The sequence below is a fragment of the Pipistrellus hanaki genome (genome assembly GCF_964339955.1).
Source record: "Pipistrellus hanaki genome assembly, chromosome: 11".
In the NCBI taxonomy this organism is placed as follows: domain Eukaryota; kingdom Metazoa; phylum Chordata; class Mammalia; order Chiroptera; family Vespertilionidae; genus Pipistrellus; species Pipistrellus hanaki.
The window spans coordinates 26,064,005-26,082,972 of NC_140513.1; the positions used below are offsets into that span (position 1 = coordinate 26,064,005).

General features: G+C 52.0%; 1 protein-coding gene across 5 annotated transcripts; it reads right to left on the minus strand.

The window, feature by feature from the left end:
- Positions 1 to 56: 56 nt before the first annotated feature.
- Positions 57 to 18,691, minus strand: NPR2 (natriuretic peptide receptor 2). 5 transcript variants are annotated; one of them, XR_014796298.1, is made up of 22 exons: positions 17,208 to 18,691; positions 16,183 to 16,370; positions 10,540 to 10,653; positions 10,131 to 10,266; positions 9,333 to 9,427; positions 8,978 to 9,110; positions 8,641 to 8,725; positions 8,062 to 8,182; positions 7,821 to 7,895; positions 7,543 to 7,620; positions 7,220 to 7,324; positions 7,027 to 7,098; positions 5,044 to 5,203; positions 4,719 to 4,874; positions 4,411 to 4,579; positions 3,890 to 4,247; positions 3,517 to 3,640; positions 3,263 to 3,331; positions 1,071 to 1,245; positions 902 to 1,000; positions 533 to 624; positions 57 to 403 (listed from the first exon to the last, which is right to left on the minus strand). XR_014796298.1 is itself a non-coding variant. In XM_084898703.1 (22 exons), exons 1-22 carry the CDS (start codon positions 17,878 to 17,880, stop codon positions 338 to 340), a joined length of 3,132 nt encoding a protein of 1,043 aa, XP_084754829.1. In that variant the 5' UTR covers positions 17,881 to 18,691; the 3' UTR covers positions 57 to 337. The 5 variants fall into 5 exon arrangements, 3 of the variants coding, with proteins under 3 accessions (XP_084754829.1, XP_084754828.1, XP_084754830.1); XR_014796299.1 differs by having other exon boundaries at positions 8,062 to 8,191; XM_084898703.1 differs by having other exon boundaries at positions 4,101 to 4,247.
- Between the last annotated feature and the right edge of the window lie 277 nt (positions 18,692 to 18,968).

Consider the following 18,968-nt stretch of genomic DNA (forward strand, 5'->3'; position numbering starts at 1 on the left):
TTCATACCCCATATGACATTTCCTTGGAGCTGCCCTTAACCCAGACTATTACATCATTATTATTTTTTTTGTTTGTTTGTTTTATACTTGACCAAAATATTCTGGTTTAGATACAGATATTTACAGAAGGCAGGGAAGAAGGGGACCAGGCCAGAGAGGGGCAGGTATATGTACAAGGCTGAGCTTCAAAGATCAAGAACTTCCATGTAAGAGAGGATTTTTGCGCGCGCTGGTTTCCATCCCATATGACAATGTCCAGGTCTGGTGTATGGAGAGATGATAGCCACTGTCTACCCGGGTGCCAGGAGCAGGAGACTGACTTGAAAAGAACTGGGGTTTACAGGAGTCCAGCGGGTCCTTTCCGCTCTCCTAGGAGCCAGTAAGTTCGCATCTTTCCTTTTCCCTGGGAGTAGGGGAGTGGATATAGTTCAGATTCTTCTATGTTATTCCTTTATCTCCCTCTCTTCCCCCATAACCCCCACAGTGACTTTCGTCCTCCCTTTCCAACCCCCTCCCCCTGGCCTGCCGTCACCTTCATCTCCACATCCCCCCGGAGCTCCAGCTGGAAGCATCCTAGCTCATCCAGGGCGTCCTTGGTGGTGGAGGAGACATGGATCTTCAGGGCTGGGCGGGATGGGGGATGGTGGAAAGAAGAAGAAAAGAAAAGGAGGCAACAGAAGAATTGGTGGTGTCCGAGGAAGCTTTACCCAACCACCACCCCTCAGCAGGCTCTCGGTCTTCCCAGTGCCCATGCACCAGAACCTAAATATGTCCAAGGATGGGGCAGTTGGGAACTGTGGTCTCGGACTGAGAGATTTGGAGGAACTCTGAAAAGAAGAAAATGGGGTGGTGGGGGGGCACAGATTGAGACCAAAGCTGAGATTGAGGGCTCATGTCTCACCTTGACCGTTAGACTCCATTCGGGAAGCAGTGTTCACCGTGTCTCCAAAAAGACAATAGCGGGGCATCTTCAGGCCAACGACCCCAGCACAGACGGGCCCTGAGAGAAGAAACAGGTTGGGAGAGACTGGGAAGGTGGACACTGGGGCCGGAGTGAGAGTTCACCTCACCTGTGTGGACCCCTATGCGTAGCCTCAGCTGGTCGTGGGGTCGGTGGCGAATGCGGAAGGAAGAAACTGCTTCCAGTAACGCCAGGGCCATACGGGCAATCTCCGGGGCATGGCGCTGACCATTTCGGCCCGGGAGACCAGACACCACCATGTAGGCATCTCCAATCGTCTCTACCTGATGGAGAGAGGGATTAAAATGTCACTGTCTCTGTCTCAGTTCCCAGGGAAGAGTAAAAGGAGACAAGCTTGTCTCCTGACAGCATTTGGGAGGTCAGAACATTGACTAGAAAAAGAAGTGTATGGTCCCGAGAATACAGGGGCAAGAGGGTGGGTGTGGGGGGAAGGGGGAGAGGGTTTTACAACATTGTGCCAACTCAATGATTTCAACAAAAGGCTTTTACAACGTAGCTGGTCCCTCACCCCAAGGGGGGAGTCAAGGGAATCTTTAAATCTTCCTTCTCCACCCCAGGACCTGTGAATACTCAGTAAATGTTTGCTAAATTAATGGATACCCTGTTTGCAACAGGACATGGGCAAACAGGCTCTGCTGTCAGGAAATGGGAAGCAAGAAAATAGGACAGAGGCTGGAGGAGGTCAAGCAGGCCCAATGAAATGGGCCTCAGACAGTCTAAACCAGCGATTCTCAACCGTTCTAATGCCGCCACCCACAGGCTGAGAACCGCTAGCAGGGTCACCTAAGACCATCGGAAACACAGATATTTACATTATGATTCATTAACAGTAGCAAAATTACAGTTATGAAGTAGCAACAAAAATAATTTTATGGTTCGGGGTCACCACAACATGAGGAACTGTATTAAAGGGTCGCGGCATGCCGAAACCGGTTTGGCTCAGCTGATGAAGCGTTGGTCTGCGGACTGAAGGATCCCAGGTTCCATTCAGGTCAAGGGCATGTACATTGGTTGTGGGCACATCCCCGGCAGGGGGTGTGCAAGAGGCAGCTGGTTGATGTTTCTCTCTCATCGACGTTTCTAGCTCTCTATCCCTCTTCTTTCCTCTCTGTGGAAAATCAATAAAATATATTAAAAAAAATAAATAAATAAAAAATAAAAGGTCGCGGCACTAGAAAGGTTGAGAACCACTGGTAAACTGTCAAAAGTAAGAATGCAGGTGCTTGGTTTTGTCCATTGTACTGAAGCTGTATAAGAGAATGTCCCTGTCTTTAGGAACTACACACTGAACTGTTTAGGATAAAGGAGAACTATGTCTGAAACTTGCTCTTAAATGCTTCAAAAAATAATTATATAGGTTTTTAAGTTAAAAAAAAAATGGGGGGAAGTATAAGAAATTGGTGAATCAGCCCTTGCTGGTTTGACTCAGTAGATCAGTAGGTGTCAGCCTGCAGACTGAAGGGCCTGGGGTTCAATTCCGGTCAAGGGCCCATGCCAGGTAGGCAGGCTTGATCCCCAGAAGGGGGCCTGTAGGAGGCAGCCAATCAATGATTCTCTCATCATTGATGTTTCTATCTCTCCCTCTCCTTTCCTCTCTGAAATCAATAAAATATATATTTTAAAAATTGGTGAATCTTATAAAGGGTTATGGGAAGTCTTTATTACAATTATAACAGAGATGGTAGAGTAAATCCAAAGGGACAGGATATTTATTAACAATACGCAATGTTAAGCACTTTCCACAAGAAATCTATTCCCATATTACAAGTAAGACATCTGAGGCACAGGGAGCTTCTGTTACTTGCCGAAGGCCACACAATTAGCCACAAAGCCAATGTGCAAATCCAAATGAATTTTACTCCCAAGCTCATAAAGCACATTGTGCCAACTCAATGACTTCAACAAAAGGCTTGTACAACATAGCTTGTCCCTCACCCCCATTAATAATTCTGCACCCACTCCTATATGATTCTTCCATGTCTGGAGGGGATGGAGAGAAGAGAAAAGATGGATAAGCTGTATTCATACCCTCAGGAAAATGTAGCAGATAGGGGCTGAATCTTGTGATGGTTCTGATTAGAGAAGCCTAACGATTCACAAGAAATTAGACTGGAAGGTACCGTGAGAGTGCCAGAGCCTCGTTTGTCTACCAAGGACATTCTGGCACTAGAGTACTGGAGGCTCAGGAGGGAAAATGACCACGGAACAAGTAAAGTATATAGGGTTCAGGGAGACTGGGTTTTAAAGGGTCTAAGTAAAAGGGTAGCCTCAAGCTCTCACCTTGTAGACATCGAAGTTGTCGATTATGGCATCAAAGCAGGTATACAGGTCGTTAAGAAGTGTCACCACCTAATGAATGGATGGGAAAGTTGAAGCCCGGAGACTTGTGCCTAACTTTCTAAGAATTCTTAACCCAAGAGCCATATGGGAACTCTGGAACAAACCAATCTTTCCTATTATCAAGGGCCCCTTTTGCCCCAGTGAAGCTCCCCCAGGTCGCTATCCCACCCCCTAATCTCACCCATGGCTCTTACCTGCATGGGGGTGCTCTCTGCTGACAAAGCTGTGAAGCCAACGATGTCGCTGAAGTAGATGGTGACACTGTCAAAGGCCTCGGCCTGTACAGTCTCTCCCCGTTTTAACTGCTCTGCCACTGAACTAGAAAGCAAGGGTGCCGTTTGAGCCAAGCTCAGAAAGAGGATGAGACAGAGAGAAAGGAAAGGAGTGTATGGATGGATCAGAAATGAGCTCTAACATGACAGCTGAGTCTGGTGGAGGAGAAGGAAGGTGGCTGGGAAGGTAGCACAGTCTGGCGCGAGCAGGGTAAGCTGTCGAGGTGATGGGGGCGAGGAATGGGCTCTCTGGGGATGGTGGCTACATGTCTCAAGTTGGGGTTGTTCTACATACACTTGCTGGAGCAAAGGCCTGGCAGACCCATGTCCTAAGAAGAAGGCAGCACAGCTCATTTGGAGACAGGATGGAAACAGTCTCCAGCCAGAAAGACTGTGGCCAGATGTAACAAAGCAGCTGGGAGGTGAGTTCTCAGGAGACTGGTGAGGCAGCGTCCAACAGAACAGAATATCAGAGGAAGAGTCAGGAAGGGGGACAGAAGTCTCACTGGGGTAGAATTTGGTAGAGCAGAGCCTCAGCCTTGCGTTTCTCCTCCAGATAGGCCTGTGTGCGTTCCTCCACCAGCTTCTCCAAGTTATTGGCATACTGCTCCATGCGCAGCAAGAGGTTGTCCAGTATGCTGGTGCCACCCTCCCTGGGGGAGGAGGCCAGAATATGGTACCTGCTCCACGATTCTCAAGACTCCCAATACTTTTCTACCCAACCCACCCTTTTGGACCCGACCAGCCCCACCTCATCCACTAAGCCTGATGAGGCTTCTATCCCTGGGGAGCCCCTGCCCCTCAGCGCCCTCTCACTTGTTAAAGCGGCGAATGAAGCACTTAATCTGTCCAAAGTCTGGCCTCTCAGCTGGGTCCTGGGCCCAACATCGCTCCATCAGCAAAACTAGTTCCTCATTCAATTGGGTCCGGTCAATGCTAGGCCGAAAATATGGCCGCTGACCATTTCTGACCTTCTGAACAATTTCTGAAGGAGATAAAGGGGTTGGATGAAGAACAGCGCCCCCCCCCCGCCCCCGCCCCTGCCCCGCCACACACACACACACACACACACACACACACAGGAAGGAGGGGGGAGGGAATTGGGGTAGTAGACTGACTCTCACCTTTGGGGCTGAGGTCCAGGCTTTCCAAGTAGAATGGACCACTGCGAAGTGCTATCTCCTGTAATATGATCCCAAAGCTATAGACATCAGCCTTCTGCATGCCTGTGGTTGGCAAGGGGTTCCCACTGAGTAGCTCTGGGGCAGTCCACAGCTTCTCTGAAAAGAGGGAATAGGCTGGCCAAGTCCTCAAAACAGGTATTCCCAAGACCACATGGGCTCATTCCCATAATGCTCCCCAATTACTGTCATTCTTCCTCTCCCACCTTCCCTCGGTGGAAATGACCAGGGGAGAGGAGCAATATAAAAGTGGGCTTGAGGGTCTCACTGGCATAGAGGGCATGGCTGTCATCAGGTTCAGCAGTTGATCGGAAGCTGGCCAGGCCATAGTCTGTGATTTTGAGCACGAAACGACTATCCACCACACAGTTGGAGGACTTGAGACTCCCATGGAATGCAATGATGCTGTTATGCAGAAAGGCCATGCCCTGCAGGATACAGATCAAGTCATGGGATTGGATTGTTTCTGGTTTAGGATACCCCCTCTCCATGAGAAAGGCGTTAGCTAGCTGTCTAACAATCTTGGGACCATAAAAACAGTAAGCTAATTGTGGAAGGCTTTCTGTACACAGCTTCCACCCAAGGAAACATACAGAATAGGAAAACCATCCCTTCTTTGTACCATATGCAGTCTGTTGATACCCAGGTACTAGGAATAAGAGAAATGCTTATGAGGAGGGACGAGGGGAGCTATCAGTTATGACCCTGGAAAGGGCAATCAGGCTTCTGAGTAGTGAAGGGAACAGGGCTATGAGAGTGAACTTCAAGAATGATATGACACCCACGGTGGCCTCAAATGCATGGCCACTACTTAGGAAGACATGGCTTGAGACCCAAGCAAGATTCAAGAGTATTTAGATGCATCAAGGAAGATTAATGAGTTATAAACCTTAATGCATACCCATGTGTAGGTAGGCAAGTAAGGATGGAGGAGGAAATTGATCTACCAGAGGGAATTCTGGGCCAGAGAAAAGTGTAGAAAACAGTAAATTAGAAAAACTTGGAAAAAAGGAAAAACCTGGAAAATGGACAAAAGTAAGATACAGCTGCCAAGCCAGTGAAGAAGCCTGAAACTTCTGGCCTCATGGGGCTGATAAAATAACCTTATGAGAATTAAGCAGAAAAATCAAAGCTGGCCCGGCCAGTGTGGTTCAGTGGCTGAGCATTAACTCATGAACCAGGAGGTCATTGTTCAATTCCAGGTCAGGGGCACATGCCCCAGTTGTGGGCTTCATCCCCAGTAGGGGGCATGAAGGAGGCAGCCAATCAATGATTCTCTCTCATTATTGATGTTTCTGTTTCTGTCTCTTTCTCCCTCTTCCTCTCTGAAATTAAATTTATATATATATATATATATATATATATATATATATATATATATATATATGATATGTATTTATCAAAGCTGGCTTCAAGTGTGGTATGAATAATCCACTAGGCCAGTGGTGGGCAAACTCATTAGTCAACAGAGCCAAATATCAACAGTATAACAATTGAAATTTCTTTTGAGAGCCAAATTTTTTAAACTTAAACTTCTTCTAATACCATTTCTTCAAAATAGACTTGCCCAGGCCATGGTATTTTGTGGAAGAGCCACATTCAAGGGGCCAAAGAGCCGCAGTTTGCCAACCACGGTACTAGGCTTGCTTATTGACTATGACACTTGTTTCTAAACACTTGTCCAACCCATGCGAGATTCAAATTTATACCATTGTAAGTCCATGGACTTCTGGACCTCCTAAAAATAGCTGAAACGTAGTATATTAGAAGATTCCAAAGGTTTACTATAATTTTCCTTGGTTTCTCTTAGTTTTACTAGTAAATGTTCTTTTTTATATTTCAGTTTTTCTGAACAAAAGAACAAATATGCCAAATATTGGTCAGAGAATAAATTATGAAAACAAAAACATGCAATAAATATTTCTAAAGACCCTATTCATCTTTTCCCTGCTGAGAGATTTTAATATGAGCTCTTGGAGGGTAAAAAAAAAAAAAAAAAAAAAGATGGAGAGAGATCTGAGATATCTAGGGAATAAAGACAAAAATTCTCTACAAAGTACAGAACTGTCTGGGGCAGATAAAACTCATTCCCCCAATTAAAAATCCCAGGCCCTTTGATAACCCATGATTACTCAACAACAGAAATAGGGGAAATGGAGAGAGGGCTAGAAGGAGAAATCGTAGACAGAGATAGAAAAATGGAGGCATTTTAAAATGGATGAACTCTTAAAGAGGCGCAGGGGAGACTCACCTTAACAAGGTCATTAATGAGTGAATAACGAAACATCCAGTCCAAGTTGATGCTGTCATTTTCCAGAATATCCTGGCAAGTGACATGAAATGGATTATGTGACTACCCTCGTCCCACTAGCTATCAGCTGCACAGAGTCCATGTGACACTGAGCCTGTCTCCCCCACCTCTGCCACCTCCACCCCTCCCTCACCTGTAAGCTCCCCCGCGTGCAGTACTCAGTGACGATGCAGATGTTGGGAGGGTCTATGCAAGCACCAATGAAGCGAGTGAGATGGTTGAACTGAACATCTCTCATCTAGAAAAAAAGTGGGAAAAGAGAATTGAGAGAGCTAAAAATTAAATACGGAAATCTACCGCTATATGGGAGGACCTTAATCTCAACTGTACTTATAATTTAAAGTCATTTCTAAATGAACCCACTGCCCTCCTAAACAGGTTCACTATTCACAGTCCTCCCCTTCCTCTTCCCTGTCCCTGTTTGCCCTTTGCCCTCAGCCATACACCGTTACTCACGTGTTTGAGTTCAAACAGAACCTGCCGGGTCAGCTCGATGCGCTTCTTATTCACGTGTTTGATGGCAACAACATTTCCCTGATGGTGGGAGTGAGGGGGGAAAGGGGAAGTTAACATCAGAAGGCATTCCCGGGTGCGAGGAATACTGGAGAACTCGGGGGGGCATCGAGGAGCTCAGCTGGACATTATGAGGGGGCAGAGGTTCATGGGAAGAGGTGACAGATGGGAATGAGACAGGGTGAAATGTTGGGGACCAGAACAAGCGGATGACTGTTCACCTTGAAGTGACCGGTGTTGGCAAAGATCTGGTATTTCCCATGGGCTGTCATAAGCGAGCCGTAACTGGATCCCCGCTGGGGCCAAGGGCAACATGGAGGCGGAAGGATGAAAGGAACATTAGATGGCGGTGGTAGGGCAGGGGCTATCATTACAGGCCAATGTGCTGGGAGAGGGCCAGGGACAGAAAGGACAGGAACTCGGAGGAAAGCGGAGGTACAGCTGAGAGAGACGAGGGCTCACCAGTGACAGCGTGAGGCGGCTGCCTGCCCCTTTGTGGTATCGCTCTGAATTGCCAAACTGCAGCTCCTCCCAGCGAATGCGCCACAACATGCTAGCAAGCTCCTTCTCCAGCATCAGCTTTCTGTAAGGACTGCACACCTCAGTTGACTGGCAAGCCCGAGCCTACCACCCCAAAAACCAACGTGGGGTTGCAGGGGTTCCCTGCAGCTCCTCAAGCTGCTCTTGTTACCCCCGAGACACGGGACTGACATCGGACACACACGCCGCGTGCTCATTTAGAAACACAGAGGCCAAAGGTAAAAGATTTTTTCCCCCCTGAAAATGGCAGCATCCATGGAAAATTCACCTTGGCCCTTGTAAGACCCCGCTCAAAATCACTAGGTAGTATTCCCCAAAATGGAAAACAACACCGAGGCTAAAAGACAACTCAAGGAAAAGGCTAGAGCGGAGGACCAAGACAGCCTCCAAACAAGAGGCCTGCCTCCGGCCCACGTCACAGGGACTGCCTGGCCTCAGCCACAGTGTGTGCGGCCATGGGGGGCGGGGGGCAGGAGGTCAGCGGAAAAGCCCAGAACTCACCGGAAGATGAGAAAGCTGGAAACACCAAACACGATGAAGGTGATGCCTGTGCCCAGCGCCACGATTGCCAGAGTTGAAAGTGGAGCTAAAGGGGAGAGGGGGGCCCTGAGGAAGACTGCGCGTGGTGTGTGTGTGTGTGTGTGTGTGTGTGTGTGTGTGACTGTGAGAACGGGGAGGGTGATGCTCGGGGTGCAGGGCGTAGACAGATTCTTGAGGGGAAGAAAAAGGAGGGGTGCAGAAGCAGAGGTAAAAGGAGAGCTGCGGTGGGGAGCAGTGAGGTCAGGGGGACGGGAAGGAAAGGGAGGAAGGAGCGCTCCCGGTGCCTGCACACACCCACTTTTATCGCAGGACGGGTCGTCCAAGTCAAAGGCACAGGGGGGGTTGTCCAAGGGCGGCGCCCCTTTCACCCAGGGGATCGGCCGTCCTGTCCACCAGATCTGCTTCTCGGCTCCTGAGTAGTGGGCTGCAGGCTGTGAGGAGGGAGAGAGCTGGGCCCCAGGGCCTGCTCCCGCCCGCCGTCTCCCCGCAGCCCCCCATTCTTTGGCTGCTCTCCCCCAACCTCCTGCCCACCCAGAGGCAGCTCCGGCAGAGAACACGGTCCCTGCCTCTAGTTCCTCTGGTTCTGCCCCACGGAACCCTTGAAGGCCGGACTCGCAGAGCCATACCTTCCTCCTCGCCCCCTCCTCCGTCACCTGAAAGTCCCCGGAATCCAGGTCCCCCATGGCCCACAGCACAAAGTCAGTCTCCCGGTCATTGTTCTTGTCCATGACCACCAGTCCGGTGACACCTAAGATAGGAAGCGCAGCCTGACTTTGAGATCTACCTTTGGCCCCTCCCCCATCTCCGCAGTTCCTCCAATTACCTCAGTCTGTCCCTGACGCTGCTTTTTTTTTTTTTTTTTTCTTAATATATTTTATTGATTTTTTTTACAGAGAGGAAGGGAGAGGGATAGGGAGCTAGAAACATTGATGAGAGAGAAACATTGACCAGCTGCCTCCTGCACACACATCCCCTCCCACCCCCCTAATCGAGGATGTGCCTGCAACCAATGCACATGCTCTTGACCAGAATCGAACCCGGGACCCCTCAGTCCGCAGGCCAATGCTCTATCCACTAAGCCAAACCGGTTTGGGCCTTTTTTTTTTTTTTAAGTCCTCACCAGAGGACATGTTTTTAGTAACTATTGTTATTATTGTTGTTATTGTTGTTGTGAGAGGAAGGGAGAGAAAGAGAAACATTGATGTGAGAGAGAAACATTGATTATTTGCCTTCCCTGGCCAGGGATTGAACCCACAACCTTCTGGTGCATGATATGACACTCCAACTAACGGAGCCACCTGGCCAGGGCACCTAACCCCACTTTTAATAAGTGCCCACGTGTGCCATGTTCTCCGAACCCTATGAACTCTCCTCCCTGCCCGATATCTGCATTTTCTTCTACCCTGAGCCTGAGAGCAGCCCTCCGGCCTCCGTCGGACCCTCTCCATTACCCTGGTATCTTCGCCCCCGGATTTTTTCCACAATTCGAAGTCCATCTTCCCGGGTGCCTCCTTCCTGTATCGTCTCCCTCAGGACTTCGGCGTACAGCAGGATCCCGTCGTAGAAGCAGCCGGCAATGAGGTTCATCTGGGGGTGGAAACTCCAGCAGCGCTCTCCGATATCCCGCCAGGCCCCAGCCCCCACCCCCTTCCCATCACTGGGGTCTCCTTCTACCTCTTCCCTCTTCTGGTTTGCTTTCTTCCCCGCTCTCCTTCCTCAGGTTCACCCCTACCTCACTGGATGCCAGAGCAGAAGGAAAGCCCTGGCTGGAAGTGGACAGCCCCCGCTGCTTACTGCTGAGTCAGGGAGGAGAGCTTCCCTCAAAGCCCGGCCTGATCCTCAGGACAGAGATCGACTCACCAGGGAGGGGGCCAGTTCCACACCAAAGTCTTCCCGGGCTCGTATCAGCAGACGGTTCTGGAACTCCTGATACTCGGGATTTGGGGGTTCTCGGTATGTGATGACCAACACCGTCTGTACCAACAGCACATGGGGAAAGTGAACAGGATGTCCGAGATGGGTTTCACGGGAAGAGGGGAAGCAGGAGAGGAAACTGGTGAAATGCACATGATATATAATATACATGGGTGAGTCTGAAGGCTGAGAGGACCCTAAACTCCATGTTGTGTGCATGTGTGTGTGGGGGGAGGTCTGTGTAGCTTGTGTTAAAGTATCTGCGGAGAGGGTTGGCACACCTCCATGGAAGGTAGACAGAACGGTTCTGGGCCAGTGGAGCCTGGTCTTCCACCCCCAGAACCAGCCCCTCATCTTCCTGAAGCCCCTGTCACCGCCTCGGCCTCCTTACAGAGCCGCTCAGCACTCACGGCGTCTCTGTCCCCTTCTTTCTGGGTGCCTGCTCATGCTCACGGGCACCCCGAGCAACAGCTCCTCTCTGGGGTGTTTATTACTGTTCGTGTGACCAGCAAAATGTTTACATTTCCATTTGGGACATTTGAACACAGCGCCTCCACCCTGTGAAATCAAAGAGATTTCAGGTCCTATGACAACTGGGGGAAATACCTGGAGACAGTGATTCCATCTGTGAAAAGCCATAAGCCTATTCATTTAACGTGTGTAGAACACCTGCCACAGGCAGCACGGTCCTGCATCCTGGCATGATCCTACACGTCACTAAGCAATAGACATGCGTCACAGGGAAAACACACAGTCACACGCCCACACATATTTCCTAGATAAGTGAGCGACACGTTTGGTCTCAGCCACGCGCACATCTCACCGGCCACAAGTCAGCGTGTGTCTGCATCCCCCTGGGGTAGGGGTGTTGAACTCAATCAGAGAAGGGGCCAAAATCTAAAATCCAGCCTAAATCGCGGGCCGAATGGTTTACTGAACAGTCATAAACTGACAATGTCATAAACTGACAGCGGAGTGCAGTGATGACAGCGCGGTGCGGGCCACATTGCAAGGCCTGGCGGGCTGGATTTGGCCCGCGGGCCTTGTGTTTGACACATGTGCCCTGGGGTGTCTGCCTCACTCCGCTGGCCTCCCGCACTTCCTCTCTCTTAGCTGAGGAGCACCCTGGCTTCCACCTGCACCCCAGTCCTGCACAATCACTGAGACCGACCTCTGCCTTGGACGGGAAACTGGCTCTGCAACCTCAGGGGAAGACCTCAGATCTGTATAGATTGTGAAATGTGACACAACGACAGGTTTAACTCTAGTCATTTCTATCAGTTTTGTTTGTTCTTGCCATAGAAAGCACGTATGGAGATACCAGACATGTCACATACAATCTATTTTATATCGATTTATCCCACGTCGGAAAGAATGAAGTCCGTATCTCATGTACATTCATTGCGGACTGGAGTTTGCTCTGTGAGGTAATTATCCTGACGGGAGCATTTGGATGCTTGATCACACACTACTAATGCTCTCCTGCTCTCGGGCAAAATGAAAAAGGAGGGAGGGGCTGAGGATGGGGTTGGAAGGGTTTGTTGAGTAACATCTGTTCCAAGAATAAAAGAAACAGGAGGGAGGGCATTGTGGACAGACAATGAGAAAGTCAGTAGAAGGGCTGGAAAAATCAGGTTTGACACAATTTATGTTTCCATATAAAGGCTAATGATAGGGTTTTCGTGTTTTTAAACAGTAAACCCAGAGAGGTTTGTTTGTTTGCCAGACCAGCGGCTCTCAGACTTCTTGGTCTCATGACCCCTTTACACTGCTAAAAATTATCGAACTTTTGTTTGTTTGGACTCTAGCTATCGTATTTACAATATGAGAAATTAAAACTGACAAACTTTTTAAACACAAAGCACACTTCCCTGAGCTGCCAGAGGGTGACATCGTCACACGTCACGTAGCCTCTGGAAAACTCCACTGGACAATCACGGGAGGAAGAGGATGACAGAGGCAAATAACATCTTAGCATAATTTTTAAAATAGTTTTGTCCTCACCGTTCCCTAAAAGGATTTCAGGGGCCCCCAGGATCCCAAGACCACACTTTAAAAACTGCTATGCTAGTCTGTTTTGCTGTGGTAAGTAGCTAGCAAAAAATGGAAGGAAGGAAGAAAGGAAGGAAGGAAGGAAGGAAGGAAGGAAGGAAGGAAGGAAGGAAGGAAGGAAGGAAGGAAAAAAGGACGGATCTTCAAAGAGTTTCTGTGCTTGTGGGGGCATCAAAGAGAAGAAGTGAAGGTAAGTAATTATGTCCTATTTCACAACAGATCCCAGGTCTCTCTCTCTCTCTCTCTCTCTCTCTCTCTCTCACACACACACACACACACACACACACACACACACACGACAAGCAAAGACTACCAAAAAAAAAAAGGATTTAGCAGTTGGTGGAGTGCTCCCAGGAAGAGTGCAAGGGCAGCAGACGGCTGCCTCTGCCTGAGGGCCCCCCACACTGCGACCTGCCCCCCAGCAGCCACAGGATACCCCGTTCACTGTGACTTAAAAAGACAAAGAATGGTCTCCCCAGGAGGTTCACCTTCCACACAGCCCCTGGTTTAGTGCTCATTCCATTCTAGCTGCTTGTGAACCCACCTAGGCTGTGGCCTCTGCCTGGGCTTCTGGCCCTCAAATGCTCCTTCTGACCCTCTCTTAGTCCTCAAATGCTCAGGCAGGGTCTCTGGTCCTCAGAGCCCAGTCAGTTGCTTATTTCGTTCCACTGCATCTGCTTATCTTCCCTGGCTGACCATCCCGGTTTGCAGCACCTGCCAGCTCTATTCCTGTCTAGACGAATTCCTAGCCCTCTCCCTGCTGACCCCAACATGCACCTTAATTCAGTTCAACCAATATGTACTAAGCACATGGAATACAACGATGGACATGACCCCTGCCCGCAAGCAGCTCCCCATGAGCACAAGACCCTCCCGCAACAGCTCTGAGCACCTGCACCAGGGCCGCCGCGCGTCTCCCGCCACCTGCTTCAGATTGGCTTGGTTTGGGGCCAGGTGGGCCAGGAATCTCTGGAGCAGGGCGCTCTGCTCTTTCACCCTTGGCTGGACCTGACCACCCACCTTCCCTCACCCTTGCCCTGCCTCGGTTTTGGAAAAGGATGAGTAGCTTTGCCAGAGGACCCGCTTTCATCCCCTCCCCCCCACCCCATCCCAAGCCTTGGTTTTCCCATCAGCATATTCCCGACTGCCTGTTTCCCCTTCTGTTTTTGTATTGTAAGAAAACTCTCTCTCTCTGTCTTTCTGTCTGAATAATGCCTACAATGAATAGGAAAACTGGGAATTCATTTAAAGAACAGTTAGCTAACAATATCCCTCCTCCCCCTACCCTAAGTGCTGGGGCCCCTTGGCTGAGAGAAATTCTCATGCAAGAAACAGAGGTGCTCCTTCCACAGGAAAAAGTACACCCCAAAGGCTATGGCATCCTCCCATCCAGAAGAGTCCTAGGGACCTTTCTTGACCAAACTAGCTAAAATATAACCCCCTTGTTATTTTTCTTCTTCATACAGGTCTATTGTCTTTTTTAAAAATTTACTAACACATCGCAATTTATATTTGTGTTTGTTTGCTTAATGTCTGTCTATCCTACTAAGTGTAAGCTCCAAAAAGGCAGGGACTTACTTCATCTGTCATGGTCTCCACTGTACACCAATAAATAGCCAGGACTCGATAAACACCAAGAGAATAAGTCAGCCTTCAAATGAATCAAACACCGACTGAATAGTATATAAATTCCACAGTACACAGAGCTAAACACAAGAGTGGGAAACTCATTCTAACCGGGAGATTCCGGGATTGTTTCCTAAAAGGGAAAATAATCGATCTGAGCCTTGAAGAATCTGCAAACATTATCCAGATGAACAAAGGTGAGAAGGCTGTTTTAGGCAAAAGTTATGACATAAAACCTGTCCTGCCACCGCCTATGTTTAGGTGTGACAGTCACCAACTCATACTAGGGCATCCAAGCAGATAATGTCATTCACAGTCAGATGCATGTTAGTCAGTCACAATCACATATATAAATCTTACTCTTGAAATCTTACTCATTAGAGAAGATGGCCATTTAAGTTCAACCCTCATAAATGTCTACTTAGAGTCAAAGAATCTCCAAGCTAAAAGGACCTTAAGGTTATCCCATACACCATCCAAATCCTTTTTGGGAAAAGGAGGGATAAGGATAAATAATAAATACTTACATACATAAGTGAAATATTGGTGAGCAGATCAGAGAGTAATAATTCATGGGTAGGATCTTAAGAGGCAGAAATCTTGGGGGAAAGAAGAGTATCCCAGACAAGATAATCAAAGAGCACAAAGATGGAGGGCAGAGAGGTGCAGGGGTCAGGGGCTGGAGTACTTGGTATGAAGGGCAGTAGGAGGTAAGATTGAAAAAGTAGGTTGAGGACAAACTGTAGCAGGTCTTAAACAAAATAACGAGGTAGGATTTAATTCTGTAGTAAATAAGACATTGAGAGTTTTGATAAGAGTGAAATGAACAGAATCATGTCAGTTCTCCCTACAAACTGTTTCTCAAATCCATTTCTTTCCATTCCTTTCATCACCCTATTTCAAAGTCATATCACCTCACTCCTTCCTAACCTATCACAGGTGGCCTCACTGCCTCTAGCCTCCTCTTCTTCCAATCCAACCTGAATTATCCATTATATTTCTCTTTACACAAAAATCTCCAGGATCCACAGTCAAGTCCAAGTGCCTTAATCTTAGCTCAGAGCTCTCCTTACATACGTAAGTCAGTGAAACATGAGTTCCTGTACCTATGTCAGGTGAACCCTTCTTTCCTGTCAGGCCAGTAGCTTCTTCTCCTTCTTTTTTACTGTCTAAAGTTTTACATCTGCCTCCTTTTCCCCCAATTGACCCCCCCAGTCACTCCCACCCCAGGCAAGCCCACACCGCCCAGTGTCTGTGTCCACTGGTTAGTATGTAATATGAGTGCATACAAGTCCTTTGGTTGATCTCTAGCCCTCCGCCTCCCCAGGTCAGTATCTTCTTGACCCCCTAAACATGCCCATTCCAATCTTTTTCTCTTTGCTCAGGCTGCCTGAGCAGGAGGAATATGATATCTCTCTTTAAAGTCACAACAGTCTCACTTCCTTTATAAAAGCCATCCCGAACCCCAGCCACAGGGACTCTCCCTCCTCTGAACCACTAACGTTCTCAGTGCTGTTCCGGGACACACAATCCCATCTTTTCTAGCACGTGTACCTAATTGTACCACATCACGCCGTGCCCCCTCCAAACAGGATGGAAGCCCTCCTGCCAGCTGGGGCCAGATCTTTTCCTGACCTTTTCTCCCCCGCACGACAGTCTGCTACTGGCGCTTAGGAAAGTCAGTGTTCTGGGATCTTGGGAGGCGGCCTTGGCATACACGCTGAAAAGAAGTCACCCAGGTGAGGGAGTGATACAGAATGATACTGGGCTAGAAAAGCCTCTGTTCCTTTCACTCCTGCAGCTCACAGTCCCTGCCCTGCTCCTGGGCTCCTGCGGGGTCTTGTGAGAGGCAGAGAATCTCCAAAGAAGCTCCACTGCCCCCACCTCCTTCACGTTCGGCTTAAGCGATACCTGGAAGGCCTCTCGGAGGGCCTGGGCCTGTTCCCACGTGCGATTGTCCTGCCAAGGCCGGCCGGCACGGAGGCTCTCCCCAAAGACATCCAGGTAGAAGAAGACATAGTCCCCGTTGGTCAGGTTCTCCCTCTGGGCCTGGAGCAGGATCTCATGCAGCATCTCCAGAGGGCCACAGATGTACACAACTGGGAGCGGGGATACAACGGGGGGGCACCCTGAGGACGCATCCGGGTCCCCAGACACCCCCCTCTCTGGAACCATCTTCACTGCCATCATTAGTAAGGAAGAGAGTGCCCTAAGCTATCAACCACCCAACAGATGCTCCCCACCCTCCCCCCTTGGAGTCTATGTCCTAAGTACCCCAGGGCTGTGTGGACCATCTGGCAGAGGTCAGAGCCCGATCCAGCCCCCAGGAAAGGGAGCTATCAGCCTGAAGCCCCTCCTCTTCCCAGACCCCTGCCAGCCCTCCTCACTCCCCCACCGCCCTGCCTGTCCCAGGCCTCAGAGGCACTGGCTGCTCAGAATTTCTCAGTCTGAGCTTTACATGTCTTTCCACACCCCATCTCTGTGGAACCCAAAGCCCACTGGCAAAGTCACCAATGTTTCAGTGACTTACCATAGACCCACACTCTGAGGGGTCTTGGTATCCCCCGTCTCTGCTCGCAGAGAGCCATGCATTCTGAGGTGGCCATCAACTCACTCACTACTCTAGGGCACTCGCACGGCTCCCCACAGTCAGTTTCTTCTCACTCCTGCATGGTCCCCTGACACAAGCGTCACCCTTCACGCTGCCATCTTCCTTGTTGACATCTGCCTGTGATGTCAGCAAGCTCCCCTAAGGTAGCTTGCTGACCCTAACCCTAACCCTAACCCGAGCCCTCACACAGGTGCTCTCGACCCCAACCACCCCAAGCAGCTAGCTCCTCACGGCCTGTCTCCATCTGCGCCTGCCCATGAACACAGGGGACCCCCCCCTCCTCCCCTGACCCTCAGGCAGCCCGGGCCGCGGGGGCCACACTCACTGCGCCCGTTGGCCCGGATGAAGTGGGTGGCCTGCTCCGGGCCCCCGGGCTCGCGGGCGTACACGTGGTGCTGGACGCTGAGGTTGCTGCCCTGCAGGGCCTCGAAGACGCCCTCCACGGTGAAGTAGTGCGGCCGGTCGTCCATGCGCGCGTCCAGGTAGAGCAGGGCGGCGCGCGCGGTCCAGTTGAAGTGGCCGTGCAGCGCCACCACGAACTCGCCCAGCTTGGGCGCCGAGGGCCCGGTGCGCACCAGCGTGCGGTAGTGCTCGCTCTTGGCCGTGAAGCCCGAGGCCACGGCGCCCGCCGTCAGCAGCGGCAGGCGCCAGTGCGAGGCGAAGCGCGCCACCGAGGCGGCCGGGTACACGCACCCGGGGCCCAGCAGCAGGTCGGGGTCGTGGTACAGCTTGAGGTCCACGGCGCGCAGCGGCGCCAGGTACTCGGAGCACGCGCCGTCCAGCTCGGAGCTCACGAAGCGCAGGTCCACGGGCAGCGCCCGGCCCAGCGCCTCCACGGCCAGGGCCACGGCGGGGCCCACGCGCGGCCAGGCCCAGGCGTAGCTCAGGTTGTGCTCGGGCAGCACCACCGCCAGCGTCAGGTTCCGGGCCAGGGGAGGAGGGCGCACCCCACCTGCCAGGGCTGCCACCGCCGCCAGCAGGAGTGATGGCAGGGCCATGGGGAGCGAGCAGCAGCCCCGCTGCCCCCAGCACCCCCGGCCCCCGGGGCCCCCCTGGCCTCCCCTGCAGGCCCGAGCACCGCCCAGCCTGGAACCCGGGGCCGAGGCCAGGCCGGGAGCCAGGGGAGGGCCAGCTAGCCGGGCAGGGGGCACCGTGGCCGGGGAGCGCGGAGGGATGGGGGGCCCAGGGGCTGGGTGAGGGCAGAGGGCGAGGAGCAGCGGGGTGGCGGGAGGAGGGAGGGGCCCAGGGGGCTGCGATCGGGATGGGGCAGGGAGGTGGAGGAGGCTTCTGAGTCCGAAGTTAGGAAGGAGGAGGGGACCCGAGGCTGCGGCGGGGTAGGGGCCGGGAGGGGGCCGGCTGGTCCCAAGAGAAGGCCCGGGGGGGCCTCGCCGCTGGAGAGGCGAGGAGGGCAGAGAGCGGCGCGGAGGGGGACCCCGGGGGGAGGTGGGAGGGGGCCCGCCCCGCCAAGGACGCGGACCATGGGCAAGCAAGGCCCAGCCGGAGGGCGGAGGGAGGCGGGGGACTCGCCCAGGGAAGAAGGCAGGCTTCTCCCGAAGCGGCTCCAGCGCGGACTGACTTAACGGGCCCGGGGCGCTGGTCCCATCCGGAGCCGCGGCGGCCCCGCCCGTGTCCCGGCTCCGCTGGCTCCGCTCCGCTGCTCCGGGCCCAGCCGGGCTGCAGGCGCGGCCGCGCTCCCTCCGCCCCCGCCTGGGCCCCGCCGCCGTGTCCAGGTCAGGTCGCCGCGGCCCGGCCCGTCTCCGCTCGCTGCGCCCGGCGGCGGCGGCCGAGTGTGACTCCCCGGGCAGGCCGCCCGCCCCCGCCCCCGCCCCCGCCGCAGCCCCTCCTCCTGCCCTCCCGGCCCCACCCTCCCGGGCCTGCCGGCTCCCACTCCACCCCCCAGCCTAGGTCCTCCCAGGTCTCACACCCACAGGGACAGCCGGGGGGCTCCGCACAGGTCTCCGGGTGTCCCTGCACGCTAAGGGCCTACCCCTGTCCCACCCTCTCCCATCAGCCCTGGCCTCTCTCCCCACCCCCCAGGCTCCCTCTCTGGGTAGAGGGTCCTCTCTCTTTACTCAGCTGAGCCCCT